At 41.8% G+C, this 20,011-nt stretch overlaps 1 protein-coding gene across 4 annotated transcripts in view; it reads left to right on the top strand.

Moving 5' to 3' along the window:
• LOC111247374 (puromycin-sensitive aminopeptidase-like protein) overlaps nucleotides 1-4,471 on the top strand; it is a 46,803-nt gene extending 42,332 nt beyond the window's left edge. For 3 of the 4 annotated variants that reach the window (XM_086982952.1, XM_022798179.2, XM_086982953.1), the window contains 7 exons: nucleotides 295-517; nucleotides 777-864; nucleotides 1,236-1,356; nucleotides 1,572-1,676; nucleotides 2,229-2,326; nucleotides 2,716-2,827; nucleotides 3,269-4,471. In XM_086982952.1, coding sequence (XP_086839078.1) covers nucleotides 295-517; nucleotides 777-864; nucleotides 1,236-1,356; nucleotides 1,572-1,676; nucleotides 2,229-2,326; nucleotides 2,716-2,827; nucleotides 3,269-3,409 — 888 coding nt within the window. In that variant the 3' untranslated portion in view covers nucleotides 3,410-4,471. Of the gene's footprint in view, nucleotides 1-294; nucleotides 518-776; nucleotides 865-1,136; nucleotides 1,357-1,571; nucleotides 1,677-2,228; nucleotides 2,327-2,715; nucleotides 2,828-3,268 lie in introns of those variants that run through there. The other variant, XM_086982954.1, reaches the window with a different exon arrangement.
• The last annotated feature ends 15,540 nt before the right edge of the window (nucleotides 4,472-20,011 follow it).

The following is a 20,011-nucleotide window of genomic DNA, read 5'->3' as shown; positions in this document are numbered from 1 at the left end:
TTACAGTGTCCGTTGTGGTGGACGTACTCTTTTAACCAATAGAATTCCACACAGCACTTAATGACATCGATGGCATTCTTTTTACAATATTTATCGCATATTATAAATGCATCGTAGCCATGTTTCCTCAATCAAGCCATTGAGTCACCCAGGCCAAAACTATTAATAATAAATAGCCTCTACCGACATAAAGGGTGGACCGGCATGTACAGTTTACTCTGCAATATTGATAGAACATAGCTTTCAAAGAACATTTATTGGTACTGACTTTACATGTCTGTGAACCATGCCTAGGTCCAAAGCGGGTATCGAAACACTACAGAGCTTCTGGAGTTCACTAAGGCGTACGAAAACGAGACGGACTTCTCGACGTGGAACTCGGTGGCAATTTTGCTGTCGAAGATGTCGCTACTGCTCGGTGATGACGTGGAGCTCGTCGGGAAGCTACATAAGTTCGGAGCCAAACTGTTTCGCAACATATTCAAGTCCGTAGGTTGGGACACGAAGCCGGGAGAGAGTAAGTTGCCTAAACCTTCATGTTTTGGCTGATATTATAGAGTATGGAACTAAATTGGACATGCTTTACCTGGACAGACTATGTTTTATCAAATATAAATATATCTGTAAAATGAACGAGGTTGCATAAAAGGTACGCTAAAACAAATAGAGCAAACAGAATGTGAATTTTCGTTTAGGAGACGCGCTTAAATAGTGCGACTGAAGGCTGCATAAAAGCTGGTCTATAGGTAAACGCTCGTTTGTATACGTTATTGCAGAGCACACAACAGCCCTTCTACGCACAGTTGTTTTATCGATGCTGGTTACCTTCAACGATGCAGAGATCCTCGCCGAAGCCAGAACCAGGTTTAGGAAGTTTCGCTTTGTCTAATGATATAAACAGCTCACACATTGTAAATGTCTAATTATTTCGTATTTTATAAGTACTCGTGGTTTCGATATGACGAAAAACATAGTATGAGAAAAACAAACAGAGTAGATCCAACTTTGTCCGATTGAATAATATCGAGCTGGAACAATCCGCTTTTTACGCGGCAGTTTTTACCGTTCGACTAGCAAGTAAGCGCACGTTTGCAAAAGCCGGAGATTGTTATGTGGTATATTTTTTTTTTTTATAGTTCTTGCCTACCGGACTAACGGGCTCCTTTACGTACGAAGTAAGATCACCTTTACTTAGCCCTTCCTGACTGCTATAGCAAATATGTGACTATTTGTAGATTCAACGCTTATGTGGATGGTAGGCGAATTTTATCAGCTGATATTCGCTCGCCAGTGTATCACGCGGTGGCCAAAACCGTAGATTCGACGAGTTGGGCCCAGTTAATAAAATTACACAAGGTAAACTCACTTTAAATCCATTACTGAATAAGTATTCCTAGCCAATTGAAGTAATTGTCGATCGGTAAACGTTACGCCTTTGATTATCTACTTGAATTTATGATATTTACACAAGGTCGAGCGTATATCTGTTCGTAAGGCAGTGTAATTTGTATAATTAATCCTTCAAAGACTTTTAGATTTACTGACAGATTGGTCCTCTTTGATTCTGACAGGAGGCAAACCTTCAAGAGGAAGCAGAGCGGATCCTGATTGCGCTTGGTGATGTCCCAACGCCTGAATACATTCAGAAAGTACTTAACTTTGCCGATTCGTCTGAGGTTTGTATTTTCGCTGTAAAACAGTGAAGGCATTAAGTATTATTACGTGTCGATTATTGGGTTTAACAGCATTGACGCTACGCGTCAATGGTTTGCCCCTCCCAGACGCGAAGAAGGCGCGAGGCGAAGTCGCTACAAATGAAGGGGCAGATCTGATTGATTTAACGATTGCGGTTTCTATGTCATAGCAGAGTTCTGCCATGCCAGGTCTTCTCGGGATTAATACACAGTATGCTATGTGAAAAAAGTAACTGCATTCTACTGTTAGAGAGCAGGTTAAAGATCGCTTTAAATAACTGACTGGTTGAAGTCTTTATACCGCCTTTCCTAACTATAAATTTAGGATAACAGTTGTGCAGGACGCCTTGGTATACCTGCAAGCTAGCTGTCATTAAATCCAGATAATAATATCGAAAATGTAATAAATAGTTTTTTATTTAGTCATTGTTTAATCACACTTACCGTGTACGGTATATTTTATGAACGATTTATGTCTACGTTTAACGATGTATCTATTCATTTTGGGCATTGTGTGGTTGGTTCTCGAACCAGGTTCGAGCTCAGGACGCCATATCAGTGATTGCTTCAGTATCCACCTCCGCACAAGGAAGGGACCTCGCCTGGAAGCACTATCAGGCCAATCACAAACGGTAACGCCATTTTTAGCCAAAATCTGCTCCAAGCTACAATTGCCACTTTCAGTTAGCTTTGCTTAGATAGAAGTTTACTCGCTTCTCCGTATGTTTGGGCAAAACAAATTTAGCAACGAATCTATAAAGGAAGCTTTAATATATCGATGAGAATGAATGAATGTTTCGTTTAGTTCCTTAATGAGTGATTCTTATGGGTTTATTATTGTTGACTGCTAGAGTTGGCTTTAAACATTAGATCAGACGACTGGTTCCAAATGGTAAATACGTTTACGCTCGATCTTGACTTTAGACAATTTCACGTAACGACTGCATTGTTACTGAAATTTTCTCATAGGCATAAAAGTTACGCAGCACTAACTATGTTTGTTGATCGATCTCAACAATAGGTACAGCAAACGCTATAATTCCGGATTCCTTATCTCGCGGCTCATTAAGGGGGTGACAGAAAATTTTAAAACGTTCGAAAAAGCAAAGGAGGTTGAACAATTCTTTGCCAACGTAAGTAGAAATTTATCCTTTTCAGTATAAACTTAACTATTTTAATTGCTTGGATAACAGGCTAAATACAACCGAAATGATTCCCTTAGCATATATATATATATATATATATATATATATAACATCGTAAATAGGCCGTCTGCACAATTTTCAAATATGGATGCAAATTACGACCTGACCTTACCTTATCTAGCGTTTTACCAATTATTTTCGAAAAGAAGAATTTCGTTAGCCTCGATAAGTCGACAGCTTTCCGGGAGAATGTTCTTTTGTAGCTTGCTTGGAGAAACTCAATGCATCTCAAGATAATTCTAGACCTATTTTTCGCCTCCATCTTACCTCTCGACTTCATCTAGGAGTCACAGTTTTGCTGCCTATCTGAAGTCCAATCTAGTTCGGTTTAGCAAAAGTTAACTAAAAGAACACATTTGTTGTTTCCAGCGAGCCATACCGGGAACAGAGTTAACGATTAAGCAAACCATTGAGAGTATCATCTCGAATGCCAAGTGGTTGCAACGAGACCAGAAAGTTATCGAAGAGTTCCTTCGAAGGCATGGTGCTGTCAATGAAACGTCTCGCTGAATTGATGCGGTACACTTAACAGAACGACCATTATAAAGATATTATGAACATTTTTACCCACTGAATAAAATAAAGTTTATATCTAGGAAAAAGGACACAAAAAACGCGAGTCATACTTGTTGAGAACACGCGTTCAATCTTCCTCTTTGCTACGTAATGCAGTCCCACCGTTGACTGGTCGAAGCAACTTCAGCGTATTTTCAACAGGGAGAACAGCATTGAAAATACACCTGAGTCAGCTTAAGGCTTCAGAAATCCTCAGCGACGTTTAACGAAGTACCCTGCACTTCAAAGTGTTACAGAGAAAACCTATCTCAGATGTTTCTCCTAGTTACAATGCACGAGTCATTATATGTGAACGATTATAGATGCGTGTTACGAAGCACGTTGGTCCATAGTTTTAAAAAGCTGTCGGTTCGGCGAGTGATTAAGGCCATGCGGTGACACTGCAAGCCATTAGTTCAGTCGAATTTAGTGAACACAGACCTGTCAAAACTGGACGCTATCTAGCTAGGCTCAATGGAGCCTGCTGGCTCACGTTGCTCTATACAGCTGTGGAAAAAACTAAGTCTCACCTATAAGGGTTTGTCAGTGATATCTCTACCGAATGTTTGAATGACGCTAGAGACGCCCTTAAAGGTGAAAACTACGAGTTTGCACGTGTCTGTAAATATCAATTCATATAATACATATGTCTTTTTATTCGATATCAATAAAAATGCTTACTCTGATCGTTGAAGCCGATTGATTGATTATAAGATGTCACTTCATCGTAGAGCGTCAATCAGCATTACATGTTACAATGCAGAGCTATTCGTAGAACACTTTTGTACACTTTACCGCATTGAGATATACTCAATGGACATGCTGCATTTGTCCTGTACGTCTTTTTTTTATCTCTACATATATATAATTTAATTTATATCAGATGTTTCACGTCTCTATTTCATGCCTGTAAGTGCTTATAGGGCTGTTTTGTTGCTAGAAGAGAGTTCGCATCGCAAATGTAAAAATATTGGAAAATGAATTAAGATACTAATAAATGGGCAACATTGAGATAAACAGGTGCGTTTCTTACTGGCTATACAAATGTATCTGTATGTGATTTTCGGTTAATTAAGATAAGCTCCAGTCGTGTCCTTGAATGAGGCTCAGGTCATTTTGTTATCATAATTATTTAGGTCGCTACTAGCGCACTCTCGCCAAAGGCTGACTTTTGACAATAAATCTAATCGCGTTATGGGCAGCATTTGGAATAGCTTGTTACAGTAAAAAAGTACAAAAACGAGTAAATGGCTGACATCATGCGCCAGATCGGTCCGTGTATCTACTACTACGATGGTAATAATTACAATCAACCACCACCGACTTGCCCGTGTCTGTGCAAATACGCATACGTACGTCGGTACATGATTCACAGTAGCTTGACGTTGCGCTTCTATCATGCATATAGAGGCAATACGGACACGCTGAGTAGAAATCGATTCGAAGCTCGTCGAGAAAATTGGGAAGAAAGAAGATAAAAATGAGCAAAAACGTTGTAAAGTGTGTAAAGATTTAGCAAATCTTAATAATCGTCTCACTAAATCGTCGCTAAATAATCGATTCAGTGAAGAGATAAGATTAGAAATTCAGATAAATATGCTTAGACAGAATTAGATCGCAGTGGTGTATTAGGAATAATCAGGCTTAGTTAAATCGTAGACGGGCTTGATAGTTCCGTGATTGACGGCTCGGCCGATGGTTCGGGGGCATTTACATTTAGGCCCTAGTGCATACGCTGTTGTCTACTATCGTCGATACTTTTTAGTTCGTACTTCACTGAAATAAAATGCGATACAACCGATAAGTTCGGATATTTGTGAAGGGCCTGTGAATTAGTTGGACACGCCTTTCACCAAATAGCACGCAACTGCTTTACGAGTAACCTGCTATTTGAACCAACTAATGAAGCCTGTAAAACAGTACAATAAATGAAATCATGTTGTCCATTACAGGTGTTGCTTTAAGTTACAAGTTCAATATTGAACTGGAACTTGGCCAAATACTTTTCTAATGGAGGAAGACACCTACCGCCTCCTGAGAGCGTAGTCGTTCAGAAGCATTGCCGTCTTCGGTAGATCGAATCAACTGTTTCCGACCCTCCGAAAAAGGGACGGCTTTATTTGTGACTTCGATATTTTCGTACACATCATTCGTTTCGACGCTACTAGCGTAGGGTCCACATCTACGAATCAGTATCGCTCACCATTAGGTCATCTATTTGTTGTCATAGGTCACAGAAGTATTTCCTAACATGGCCGATAATGTGCAGGTGGTGTCTGTAGACAAATTCGGATCCCGTGCATCGCTGCTCTGGTGCTAATAGTCACTACGGATCCAACTGGGTCGAGCCGCTGTTTGTTAAGTAGCGAATGGTGAAAACTTGCGTGATGCCTTGGGTGAGTCTTCGGTATTATCAAACACTTCAATCTCGCCGCTTCTGCGTAATCGTATCGGTCAACAAGGGGGACGAGGGCGACGACAAAAATTGTCACGAACGGCTACAGATGTCAGTCGAGCTATCCAATGGGCCGACAACAGCGAGATGCCCAGAAGTCGACCAGCGGAAACACAAAGCACTCGAAAATAGCTTGCAAATGTTTACCTATGCTACATTTACTACGGCGTGGCACGGGCTGCGGCAAAGGATCAGACTATTCTAACCGTTCACCCTGAGCAACTGCTTCATTCCCCTCGCCCAGAAAAGTCATTTGTTACTTCGCATAGAGCACAAACAAAATACGTCTATCCATATATTCGATGCGCCCTGGTCGATTGGTACGCATTTTTTTGGTTTGTTGATATGTCTGACTCGCCAAATTCGACAAAAGAACGAACGAACGAACGAACGAACAAACAAACAAACAAACAAACAAACAAACAAACAAACGACTAATGCGGCATCGATGCTATTGGGGAGTCGCGAGAGAGCCATCTCACTTATGAAAAGTCAGATTAAAGCAGAAAAGACGATAGTACGGCTTTTTACTTTTTGTTCCCAGCCGAAAAAAATCGAAGAGGAGATAGAACCGATGTCAAGTGCGATACCTTCCTTCTGTCGTTGTAACCGTTGTCGTTCTATGTCGCATCATCATCTTGCCGCCATCTGCATCCACCAGTAGCAGCGGCAGCGGCGGCAGCATCATCATCAATAGAGTGGAGCGGGCTGCACAGCATAGCTCAGATAGAGCTTCTGAGCTAGATGTCTAAATGGAGCGTCTCGGATTTTTGCTTTTCCTCTGTTTGAATCTGGCTCATAAGCCCGAATACGAAAGAGAACAAAATGCCGCCATGCTTTTTTGTTTTCAGCTTAATACGTAGCTACTAAGCAAGTCTTATTTTAATGATACCAAAAATGACACTTCCTGTATATCTATCCCTACCGTTCCCGGTCAACCCTTGACAAAATTACTGTTTTTATAATTTAATTCCTTAATAGCGTCACGTTCGATAATGACGTCAAAATACGTAAATTTATAAAAAGTTTTACAGACGGTCACATCAGCTAGTGGTCATAAGTCGAGTGTCAAATCCAGTCGCTGATTTGAAACGCGTAAAAACTATATAGCTTTTACACCCTTTTATGCGTCGGCTCGTTTGACATACGGTAGACTCTGAGACGGCATCGAGGGACGGAAGGCGACTTTTTGTCGGCTTAAGCCACTGAAACTTGCAAACTTTACGACGCTCATCTATAAAAGAACAACTTTCACCATTGCATTGGAGCGCACTCTATGGCAAAAACGTACTAGGTACACCATCTTGGCAGCATCGAGGCCATGTCCTTAATGAGCGTAGGTTTGACTATCGTAATTTATTGGAAATAAGTCTAAACGCCCCACTAACTGAGCGTCGTATATAATCTCGATTAATAAAATAGATTGCAATTGCTCGATAGCATGGATCTTCGAAACGTTGGACGCAACATGACGCGAACCACCGTATCGAAATGTACAGTTATGGGTTTCCGTTTATTCTATTCCTGATGTGTAAACGTATTGGCCGAGCGTTAATAAATAGCCTTACACTTCCTCGTTAGCGAATTTAACGACGACAAAGTGACGCAGTCAGGTCACCAGGGCCTCAGGCGACGACGAGCACTTGTTAGCAAAGGTGGATGCCTTTTTTTTTTCGCTCTTAATAACCGAATCTGTAATGACAGAGCCCGGCTGAAGCTCTGCTTAGCTGGGCTTGCTCGCCCTTCAAAACGTGTAAACTAAATTAATTACGACTCTGCACGAGAAATTTACTGGGTTTTAAAAAGCGGCGATTTTTTCTATCCTTTTTCTAAAACACTTACGGATGGTCGGCATCAAACGGGTCACACCGAAACGTTTGGGTCTCGTTCGTGTCTTATCTCTATTCGCATGTGCCTACGTATGACATGCTTGGTTTTAGCATAGGGATAATTTAAGGATGACCAACGCCTCGGGGAGAGATAGGCACCGAAACAAATTTGAATGAAGGGTTGGCGTGATAGCTTTGTTACCCCATAACCTTGGCAATAGCATAGCTGCCTATCTTTTCACACATGAGTTAGCCTATTAGGATGAAGTTAGCCAACCTTTCTAAATAAAAACGACAATATTTTGAGCAATAGAATTAGCAAATGTCGTAGAAGCGAGCTCGAGTCATCTAGGTAATTTTGTATAATTAAATGAAATAATATTGACTGAACGAAACGGTGATACGTACGGAGATTAGTAAAATGACCAAAACATAGCTTGCTGTTTTTTTTTTTCGGAAGCTTACTCTGTTTTGTGGCGGAGTCGGAAATGTCAGGAAGCAACGTCACCAGATAACCCTAATTTATTATATTTTGTTGAGAAAGGCCACATATAAGCTAGACCATCGCTATACGCTGCCGGCACCATATCTTCAGAAGATCGGGAACGCTACCAGCGGTCAAGCGTTGCCATGACGCGTTGACCGCAAAAGCTATCTGGGATCATAGGTTCGCATGACACGTCAGGTTACCTGACAGATCTATTTTGAGAACACCTGATACTACTGAAAATAATTTATTTTATTATGAAAAGTATTTAATTGTTTGTAATGCGTCTGAGATGTGCCAAGCTTATAGTGGTTGATATATACATATATATATCTCCGAGACGAATTTGTGAATACTAAAAGTAAAAATTAGGTATATTTTCTAGAAATTATCTATGGAAACTCTATAAAATGTATCTATCATTAGGCATGCTAGCGTAAAAATGATTCATAGATGGTAATAGAACTAAACAGTTCGAGAAAAGATCGGAAAGATCCGGTAACTGTACGTTATATCGAAAACGCAAACGTTATCTGTAGTTCTACCTGTATACGCTATGAAATCCTACTGCGCCCCTTTGCAGCCCGACGATCAGAGATAACACGAAGGACCTTAACACCGATTCGCGATTTCGTAGCAGTCGCAGAAGTTTTTTTTTTGTTAAGTTAAATAGCACTACTTTTCTAGTTTAACAAGCGCAGTCGCCAAAGTTTTAGATTCATCAAAATAGTTTACTGTATATAAAGATCGCACAAATAAATAAGTGACGGTTCCAATTGAAAATGGAAGTTATTGACGGATTTAGCGAAGAGGATCTCTGATTGGCTAATGAACCTAGAATTTCATTAGAGCTACAGTTAGCTAGAAGGTAAGTTTTCAGTATCGCGTAAGACGTACGTAACTCAAAAACCAACATCTTATTAATGTGTGTAGTCTTTTTATATCTAATTAGAACGGCTCGTTTCACGTACTGATGTTTTAGCAAATGCTAAGATCACAACACACGTTCGCTAGCGGAAAAAGGGCTACTTAACTTTTTGTACTGAGATCGATAATGTGGCCAGAGAAGTATAGTGCTCATTACTTCACGTTTTCACACACGTATGAAGGACGTGCAGCTGAGTTCCTGTCTGGATTCACGATTGACGCTACCCATTTAGCTTCATCGTCGTCGTTGTTTTAATTTTTTCGTTGATGTCGAAGCATCTCGGTTGGCTTCGCAGCTGAAAACGACACCTGTACGTCTTCAAGCTGTCACTAACCTACAAAGGGCTCGTCCGTCCGAATTTTAAAGGAGTAAGTAGTTCAGACTCCGGCCGGAAAGAGTGCTACGATAGATCTGCAAAAGCTTCTTCAGACACATGCTCTTCTGTTTGTACTTTAGGCATATGAGCTGTAAATGATATGAACGGACTGAACGAGCTCAGTAGGTATGTGTGCGCTATGACTACCATTAAATCAAACGACCTTCGTCAGAGGCTGTTTGTTGCCCGTTGCTACAAATTGCTGCAAAATATGCTGCATATGTTCAATATGGAATAGCTTTCGTTGAACAGTTAGATTGCTTCTATGTGCAGCTGGGCCTATCCATAGTTAGGCGGGTGTACTCAAAAGGTTAGGCTGTTCAATTGGGCAGACTGACCGTAGCACTATAACATTTTTAGGTTTATGGCACCCGACGAAAATAACGACATCATCGTTCCTAGATTTACAAGATACTAATTATACCGAATTTACAAATGCCAGCTAATTTTAGCTGGCGGTGCATGCATGGAAACGCTAGAGGGTCATGAATACGATACGATCAATTGGTGTCTATTTAGTGTATATATCGCCGCCGATAACGTCGATCTGTCCGACGGGAGATCCAGTGAAATCAATATGCATTTACTTAACAAAGTACACATTTACGTACGCGAATAGAATCGTCAATACTTCCTTCGAGATGTTGCGTTGTTGAATCGGTTCCGTCGCAAACTCATTGAGCAACAGCTTCAACTTACAAGTTCAGAAAAACTATTCTGGACGTTGACTTTCACTCTGTCCTTTCCTTTTTTTGGGATATACAAAATGCCGTTTAATTATGGGTAAAGAAGACGACATGAAAAGAATGGACTCCCTTTCAATCTTCTTTTTTTTTTACTCAGACTTGTCCTGTTTCGTAGTAGGGTACAGTTTAGATTATGGGTAATTAGAAAGCAGGTCTCATGTAACATGGTTGGCAGTTCCATACGACTTTTGAAATTGTTGCACGCCCATTCAAAGACATGTTAAATACAGCCGTTGCTCATCACCTATCTTTGGCTTCTTTGTATGATGTGACTGACATGTACGTCAAAATCGGTCGGAATAATCTCGATAGCACAATAGAATCTTCATTGAGAATGGCGCCTAATGACACTTAAGGACGACGGCTGGCAAACAGTAAAGGCTATTGAACTACTTAAGTGGGACCAAGTGAATCTTCCGTTGCTGATTGAGGGCTTCTGCTGCTCGTTGTGTAAGGGATCCCTCAATTTTTGCCACTTGAATGGCTCATGAGTCCTTTTCAGGGAGCTCAAAAAAGGCCGATGTACCTTCCGATGGGTTTGCCTCGTCTCTAGCGATGTATTCAAATGGTGTACATCTTAGCTCCAAGCTTTCGAAAGCAAGTCAAGGATCAGCTTCAATTTACTGAAGTGCACCCGTATGATATAACACACAACGTACATTTTACAAAAAAGTGTACGTATCAATTGCATGATCAACAATCCCTAAGTAAAGATCTCCCTATCTTAAAATAAAAACCTATCCAATTCCTCTATCAGAGGTGGCTTAATTTATCTGGCTTGGCTGTCAAGGCTATATCATGTTATGTACAGCGAGCGATACGATGGCTGTCGCGAAAAAGAAGAAGAAAAGGCTTACCTCAAAGCACAATACTAAGTCCTTTGTTATCGTTGTAACAATTTAGTTTTATCTTTGAAGTTGCACAAATACATTGAAGTTACTAAATGGCAAGTTAACTACTTTCGACGACTTTTGTTCTTGATAAAGAGTAGCCCGCTATTTTTTTATCCTGGCTTAGCTCAGTGAAAGCCCAGTTAAGTGCTCTTGATCACTGCAAAGGCATTATAGCTTTCTGCTGCATAATGCAAATCTTATTTGTTTCTATCAAGTTCTGCTTTCCACAAAAAAGAATATTCGTTTCTGTTGTTAGCTTTAAATATACCGCTCAAAAGCATACTAAGTGCCTGCCTGACAGCATATTCTATAAGTCGATAAATCTCCAGTGAGAGCCCATCGTTATTATGCTGGAAGAGGGCGGGTATAGTGAAGAGACAATTTCGAATGGATCCGTTAGGCAACAGAAGTGCTATGAATGGAAACGAAATCATATACATAAGCAGAAGTCGTCTGTCTTCGCGCGCGTGGACATTCAGAGCCGCTCTCCAGGCATTTTTGGCAGCTGAATGAAATATTAGCATACATATATATATGTATAGTACTGATGCCACCGTCGAGCAAGATAGGTTACAATTACCCTAACGAGACCAAAGAATACGCACGATCTATTACTTAGATTGGTAGGTCGGCTTCTGGGCGATTTTGGCTACTATATACGTGTAATCTGTTGTGTGTGTGAGTCTTCGGTAGTCGCCATGTTGGTGACGGTAGTAACAGAGATGGCAATAAACGAAGCACGATCCGTTCCGTGACTGGAACGGTGTCGTCGCTCTTTCGCTTTGGCTTCTTCGGTTAAGACAGCGTTACCACTGACATAATTCACCAGTGTCAGGCACGGTCATAGCAGCAGCAGCGTACGCCATCAGAACAGCGAGTGCCGCCATGACACGCCGCTGGCTACGGCTATCTGCTTGAATGCGTAGCATGACTCTCCGTAGTATGACATAGCAGGAATGGGAACTACGACTGACAGGCTAACTAACTAGCTGGCTTTAAGCGTTACTAGGCAAAACGCGCGGCCACGAGTACGACGGACGAAAAGATGTTTCAGATAGGCGCCGATGCGGCATCCGTTGTTGCTACATGGTTGCCTAGCGTAGAAGCGCTATAGTTGTCGCTTCGACTGCTGCTGAAGTAACCGTGACAGCCTATACGGTCACTGTCATGGTGCCGGGTGGAGTTAGGATGAGTGAGCGCGATGAACAACAGCGATCTGGCGAGGAGTTTGTTTTTACCGGAACCCAAAAGGACATTGGATGTCACGGCATACTGAGGCGAAAGGCCACACGAGCAGCTGCGGCGCCACTGACGCACCGTGCAGATTTGTCGTCCCAGGCGTCGTTTGTTATCCGCGTTGAATAAATGCAGCATGAACACCCCACTGTCTCAGCGAGTGGCCGTGGTATCGGCCTTATTAGCATTTATCCGTCGCTGCTGCCGCCGTCGCCAGTACTGCCGTTACACAGAAGCAGCAGACGAGAAACAAATGTACAAAATAGAGAGAAGCACAAATAGAAAGAGAGCGAGTTGAAGGTGCCGGACTGCCTCCGAGAGGATCTGGCCTATGGTCGCCCGCGATGCCACCATTTCGGCATGACATTCATTTTCCTAGTATCTCTGATACGGTGTGGCAGGTTCACGCACACGGTTATAGATCGGACGCTATCATATGCTTCGTTCCTCGAAATGCGAACGACGAGCTTCCTGTTGGCGCTGTTAAGGATGGCTAGATCGGAGTCATGAGTACCTGTAATTGGCTACATGCAATAGTTATGTACAGGTGGAGTCGCATTTCGAGTAGGTGATATGTTGGCATTTAGGGATTTGTTAGAGTTGTTAACACTGTATTTAATATATATATATATGTACCACGTGCGGCGTGAAAGGATGTTTGAGGACATAAATATAAATATTGCTGTATTTACATACGTGCGTACCTATCATCAGGTTAGCGCATCAGTTCTCTTGTACAGGGGACTTGTGATTGAACGGAAGCTTTTAGGAGAAAGGCTGTCCGGACATCTGACGATTGAAGGTGGCAACTTCATACTTACTGCTTGCTAAGGAGTGTTTGAAATGCACCCCACCGTGTCAACGATATTAGGCCTTGGGTGGAGCTATTGATGAGCCTTGCATAATAAGGCTGGAGTGGTGCTTGGACACCTACCTGTCTCGTATTTCTGTATGACCTTGAGCGTTGCTGCGATAATATAATAAGTCAATTGTTCAGCTGGATATAGTTAGTGTTCCCTTTTTCGTGCTCAAACATGCGCCCACGGCAAAGTAAAGGACAAACAATCTGAAACGCGATTTCGCACGACCGAGAAACTCACAGAGCCATAGCGCAGCCGGTAATCAACTCGCGGACACAGAGTTGTCTGTATACTTATTATTGAATTTTATTTGAAGGAAACATTAAATGAAAGCCATCAGCCAGTCTGTTGAGGACCTATTGTCGCATATTCAACTTTAACTTTTATGACGACCCCACTACTAACTATCCAATTTGGTAACCTGCCAACCTACGTGAGATCAATGCTTGTGTCACTGATCTCAGCACGACGCTGTATATGCTACATTCATTTCCTAAACCTTGAGGAAGCACTGCGGTGTGCGCTACCAGCTCATCGTCAGAATGTCCTGTTTGTATCTAACGCTCCTTCATTGGAGCCAAGACGCGAATCAAGGTGCTATTATCATTATTCTCTAAAGGGGGAAGGAACGACTCTTTATACAACGATCTAGCACTGTTAACGCCGTTACAAGTCAATGCTGTGTGATGCAGTCACATGAATGCCGACGACGTGTGATGTCGCTGGCTGTATTCGAAGTACCGTTTGATTCGTAGACGGGAGCGACGACAGCGCCGTCGCTGTTACCGTACAAAATAATGATCGTCATTTAGGTTGATTGCTCTCGATCCGCCGAGGGCGTATGTGTCGTCCCTAGAACGGCAGTGCTCTCGAAAGTGCTCCCTTTCCTCCCTTCCCAACCCTCGCCTACCTCTCCCGGTACGCCATGCTGGGCTGAGTAGCTGATGCGCGGGTCAAGAGGAAAAATGATCTACCTATTCTGTCGCCCGTTAGAGCAGCTTATAAGTCAACAGATGTATTAGCCGTGTATATAACAGGATATATGTGACCTTAAAGACTGGTACGGCGCAATAAAAGGCGGTCTTCCTTCACATATTTGACGTTTTCTTTACTGAATATCATCTCATCTGAATTTAGTCAAGATGTCTTCATGTAAATTCTTAGTATGCGCTCGCTTCAGATGCTCGAGATATATATATATATATATATATGATGAGACATTATGCTGAACTTTCATACTTGACAGACCCGAACTTATTGGGCAAAACGACTGTTGCCCCTTGAACAAGCACTTATTGATGAGTCGATCTTTGGACACGACCGCTTGATGCTGCTTCCTGCTACCGTAAGCTCGCATGTGTACGTATACAGAGTAACAAATAGCACTAGTAGCCCGTCATGGTCTCGAACCATGACCAGCGTCACTACGAGTATTCGTATAGGTACACATCGCGGATAAGGCAGCAATATTCTCATCACAGACACAGTCGTCCTTGCACATACGATCAGTCGCAGTTCTAACATTCAAAGAGATTAAATCACGAAAAAAAATAATTCATATAATAAATCTAGCCGCTGTTATTGATGAAATAGGCCCAGCATAGAAAAAAAAATACACAATAAAGAGCATACTGATTTTTGCAAGTCTTCATTATGTGCTCCAACTGTGGCGGCGACATTGGAACAATTCTAATTTTGCCATCTTTTCAAACCGCGTATGTCCCATTTAATACATGATGTGTCCTATTGTCTGTGCTAAGGAACGAGATCACACCCATGCGACATTGGCCTAAGCGATAACCACAAACATGATAGTTCACCAGATCGAAGATCAATTTCTCGCGCATCGAATATAAATACCAAATGTTAGCCAATACTCGATTGTTATTCCGCTTCAACCGCTTGGCCCAGACTCGGCCACGTTACACTTTATTTTACTATTTTTGTAGCCCAAAGCTGACGGCACGCCAACAATAGTACTTACCGTATATAAAAACAAAAAATACATTGTTCTGTTACGATGAAATTGTTAGAAGATATGCTGTAGTCGGCTTGGTCATTAGTAACTGCTTGTTAGCTAGATATCTTCCAAGTCGATATCGATATATAGTTCTTCATTAGTGGTGCCTGCAATATCTATGGTAGCGAATGAAGAATTGGAAGTTACATTAATCGAAACCAGCACAAAGTTAGATGGTAAAGTATCGCATACATTAAATAATAGGCTTTGATATGATAGGTGGATTTGTACATTCATGCGAAAAATTGAATCACACCTGTATAATTTATTTTTTTTTTAAATTAAGCTATTTATTCTGTTGAGGAAGAAAGTACAGCTATGGCGAGAAAATCGATTCGACGAAAAAAATAAATCCACTTTATTAAATGCTCGGATTATGTCTACAAATGCGTACATACATAATCACAGAGTTAGAGAGTAACTTTAGAGTACCTTACTTACGATTTACCTACGCGATTATGCATGAATATCTGTGATACGCTATAAAGGGTCCATCGGTCACGCAATGGTAGTATACACACCACGCTCACGACCGTAAATTGCCGCGGCTTGGCGGATCTCTAACAGTGAAGATGAGATAATGAGATCGACGACGACATTCGAATAGACTCATCAGCACCGTTGGGGGGACGGGGTGTTGTTGTTCTCTGCAAATACACAGAAGCGTCACAGCCCCACTCGGACAATAGCAGTCGACAGCGACTGAAAGAGGCGCGTGATCAGACATTGGCAGAGTCGAGTAGGGATTCAGCGCTTCACCACCGAACGCTACTGAACGAGCGAAATGCGAAACGTTTATAAGATAAACTCGGTAAACGCTATTTCTGCTGCTGTTGTTGTCATCGTCATCGTGTGGCAAAGGAGTCAATAAATGGAGGGGCGTGGAGGCGGGCAACGGCAATGTTTAACGAGTTCTACCAATACACAAAAGACTGGTTGATGTAAGGCAAGATTACGACTCATGTCGAATTGTTGGCAACTTTTACAAGGCGCTAGGCAGTAGACGATAGCTGATGTTATTACTAATGCTACTGCTGCCTTTGATCAACTCGACATCATAGTGATTGGTGTTGCTTGATTCGTTAGGGGCCCTCGTACACCTTCAAGGGGCATACAATAACAAGACCAAGAAGAATCGGGCGGGACATGCGTGTATAAAACTTGATGTACACGTGTATAACTTTTGAAAAGTTTGAAATCGACTCAATTCCACCGTCTCCACGAAGTAAAGCAATTTTACCATAGGAGTACATCAGAGCAGCTTTATCATCTCTGACGTAGAACTCTTCTTTTCGTTCACAATGTTGCAGTCGATGGCTTTTGCTTCACGATGTATTGTTACGTATATATGCATTAGTTTGAAATCAATCATTTTGAGCGGTGAGTAACTTTACCGTTAGAAAAAAAGCTACAATGGGCTAATGGGGCAAACGATGGGATGATAGTTGGTTCATTACTTGGACTAACTAGACATAGTGCAAAACATGTTTCAAAGATAGATCTAAAATCTCAACGTGAGAAAAACGTTCACAACGTTAATAAGTAAATCCCTCTTCCAAACACCGAGCCTCATATTTTTCCAGCACTTCCTAACTGCAATGACATCCACTACCTAATGTACCCTGTCGCTGGTCCTACGCTAATACCACTACCTCGATCCATTATACGCACTGTAATGCTTTCTTAAACAGGTATGCCTTAGTTTACTACGCATTAGGGAGCTAGTGTGTACGCAGATATTGTCTCCAAATACTAAGCAGTCTTTGCCGTTTGAGGTGGACGCTTGACCACTTGGATAACAAGAGTTACACGATATCGTTGTTAGCATAGGCCATCAGAGAAATACTATATCCGAGACCTTTTAAATATGCGCGAGGATTTAAGCAGCCTTGTTTTTGACGTTATTGTATAGGGGTAATAGGACACGTGGCTTAGAATTAAACGAATCCACAATTAAAGTCATGTATTGTGTCTCAACTCAAGTAATATCTATATAAAAATTATATTGATTCACTCTTCTTATCATCTTAACAAATAACACTCATTCACGATTCCTCTTCATTCTTCTAAATAGGCCAAGCCCGAAGGCCAGCTCCCCTTACGTTGGTCGGGTGGCTGGCTGGCTGGCTGGCTAGCTGGCTAGCTGTTAAATCTCCAAATAGCTGTAAGTACATGTATGCACCATACCGGTAGGATGTACAACGAAACAAACAGAATGACTCGCGGCTCTTAACATCGTTTGTGCTACTTCGCTGCCATTGTATCTTGTTTAATCGCTGCTTTTTATGGAAAAAGCGAACAAATCAGCAGGGCCGATTTATCGAGTGCTGGTCCTTTTTGTCGCGAGGCCGAACAGCCCCGTTCCCACTCGCTATTCCCGTTGGTGTCGGCATCTCTCGTCGACTCCTATCACCAGCAGCTGTGCTACTAGTAGCAATCGCAGCGTACTGCTGGAGCACGAGCTACTGCGGTTGTTGCTTGCCACCTTGACTCTTCCATTCGGACCCTCGTCATTCAAGCGGCCATGGCTAGCCGCGCTGTGGATTTTCTTTTGGAAACGTTAAAGACCCTATAGATAACCCCTTATAGATGTATGTATACACAGATGCATGTGTGTATGTATAGAGAGATGAAGGAAAAACTTATAAACATACTGCACTGCAATGAGAACTCGTACAGGACTGATTGACACAAGTAGCTACGCTATTCTCAAGGCAGTGAGGAAAAACTCAACAATAGGTCGGTTGTTTGTGCAGAGATGAAAATGTATTTCCAATCGGGTTCTAAGAGGTGACACTCCAACAGACATTTTCAATAATCTTGCTGATGGAATGGGCTGTCCTAGCTGCCTATAGAATTAGTTTATCTTAATCATTTTCTAACTAAAGAAAAATAAGAGTTATAATAATCAACGGCTATTACCCCAACAGGATACTTCTGCTGAACGTCTTATATTGTTATCATATCACACATGATGTTCCTTATTGTTTAATTGAGCCCGAGGCAAATTTACGCTAAGTAAAGAGTTCAAATTAAAAAAAAAGGTCATGAACCTATCATATTTAGTTTTTTACTCGAGTCCATACCAATATGAATGTTGTAAAATTGAAGTCTCATAATGCTGTTTTCGATCCCAGTCGTTGATAAAAACATTTCAAGTTGTTGCTAAGCTAACGGTCAGCCAATGTCATGTTCCTCTGTCTTACGTCCGTCTTCGCTCCACCCAGTCCGCCCTAATTGCGAAACGACAAATGTAGACCGTAACGTAATAAATTTAGACAGGCATGCGTACATTCAAAACGACCGGATCGACAACTACGTTCCCTCATTGTTTTCATTCATGCTTTTCGATTATAGCTTGAGCTGGACACGAAGGAATATAAGCCTGAGCAAAAGCTGTAGAAAGTTGATAGCGGTACCTCCTCAGCAAAACGCGCCCCCCACTACTCCGTACATTCATCGACTACTAAAAAGAACCATCTGGTAGCGCATAAAATGAACCTGGACAAATGAATCCTATCAACAAGGAAAACGGAGGCAACATTATGTCATTCATCTCTTTAATCCTATGGCTTTTACTTGACAGTGAAGAACATTGGCCGCTAGAGTTTGTTAACTAGAGAACCATTAAGCTTGGTTATTTAAGGTACTAGAAGTGTTCGTTTATGTCAAAAACTGTGGTTTCGGTTACGTAGATCTGTCCACTCGATTCCGGTCGGTTTGTCGGTCTAATTGTTGTATTCGTTCGTGTCCTGTCACGTTAACAAAGTACCGGTTCTTCAGTCATTCTATTTCTGCTGACGGATAAAGCTTTCCACACCCAACCTTAATAACGTAACGCTTGTGATACTTTGTCCGTTAGAAAGGGTCCGTAACTAGTAAATTATTTTTCATCCGCTCACATTAAGGATCTATTCGGTGGAAGTGAACCGATAGCAACAAATTTAAAGATAGGTTGGCTTACCTTTAATAAGCTGTGAATATCATTATAATGCGCATGTATGATAGATCTTTTACCTATATAATTATAGGCGCTTGCGGTCATCTGTAAAATATTTGACATGTACGATTATAGGTTTAATCGGCAAATCACGGTCTTCTGTTGCGCCTCTCCCTACTTTAAAAGAAGTCTATACGCTAGCTATTTACACAGATCAGTGGCAGCGCTCGGTTGTATATGAATCGCTCTAAGTCTGAAGCTGAAAAACGGAGACCAGACCAACGAAGGCGATCAATTTTCGGAATGAGTTGACCGTTTCATCGTCACGCTGCTCGTCGGTAAATAAGAGAAATCAATATTGGTCTGGCACGGATTGTCGCTGCTCGTGCGTCAGTCAGCACAGCTGATTGTCAACGAATTGCTTGGGTGGGCAATACCATGTGCTTGATGGGTTTGATTGGGCTTATTCGAGGATGACGAAATAAGCCCGGGTGCGCGGAATGATCGAGCAAAAAGACTGTTATCTGTCATTTTTGCCGTTAGTTTCTCTATGAGCTTTTTAAGGCTGCAATTTCCTAAATGGTGACAATGACGATAGAGTTTACGGCAATGAAAAACGTTGAAGGACAATCGAACGCCGACGGCGGTCGTTAAAATGGCGTAAGTTGAGTCCAAGCAACCTTCCCTTATCGGTCTCATAAATGTACGAAAACGAAGATACTCATTGTTACGCTTCTAGATGACACTGAGTTAGCTTAGTTCGAATTGCATCAGGATCAGATCGTAA

The sequence above is a fragment of the Varroa destructor genome, unplaced genomic scaffold (assembly GCF_002443255.2).
Source record: "Varroa destructor unplaced genomic scaffold, Vdes_3.0 BEIS01000003.1, whole genome shotgun sequence".
Lineage (NCBI taxonomy): Eukaryota > Metazoa > Arthropoda > Arachnida > Mesostigmata > Varroidae > Varroa > Varroa destructor.
The sequence above is the reverse complement of the archived record's forward strand: the minus strand, read 5'-3'. Positions and strand labels throughout refer to the sequence as shown.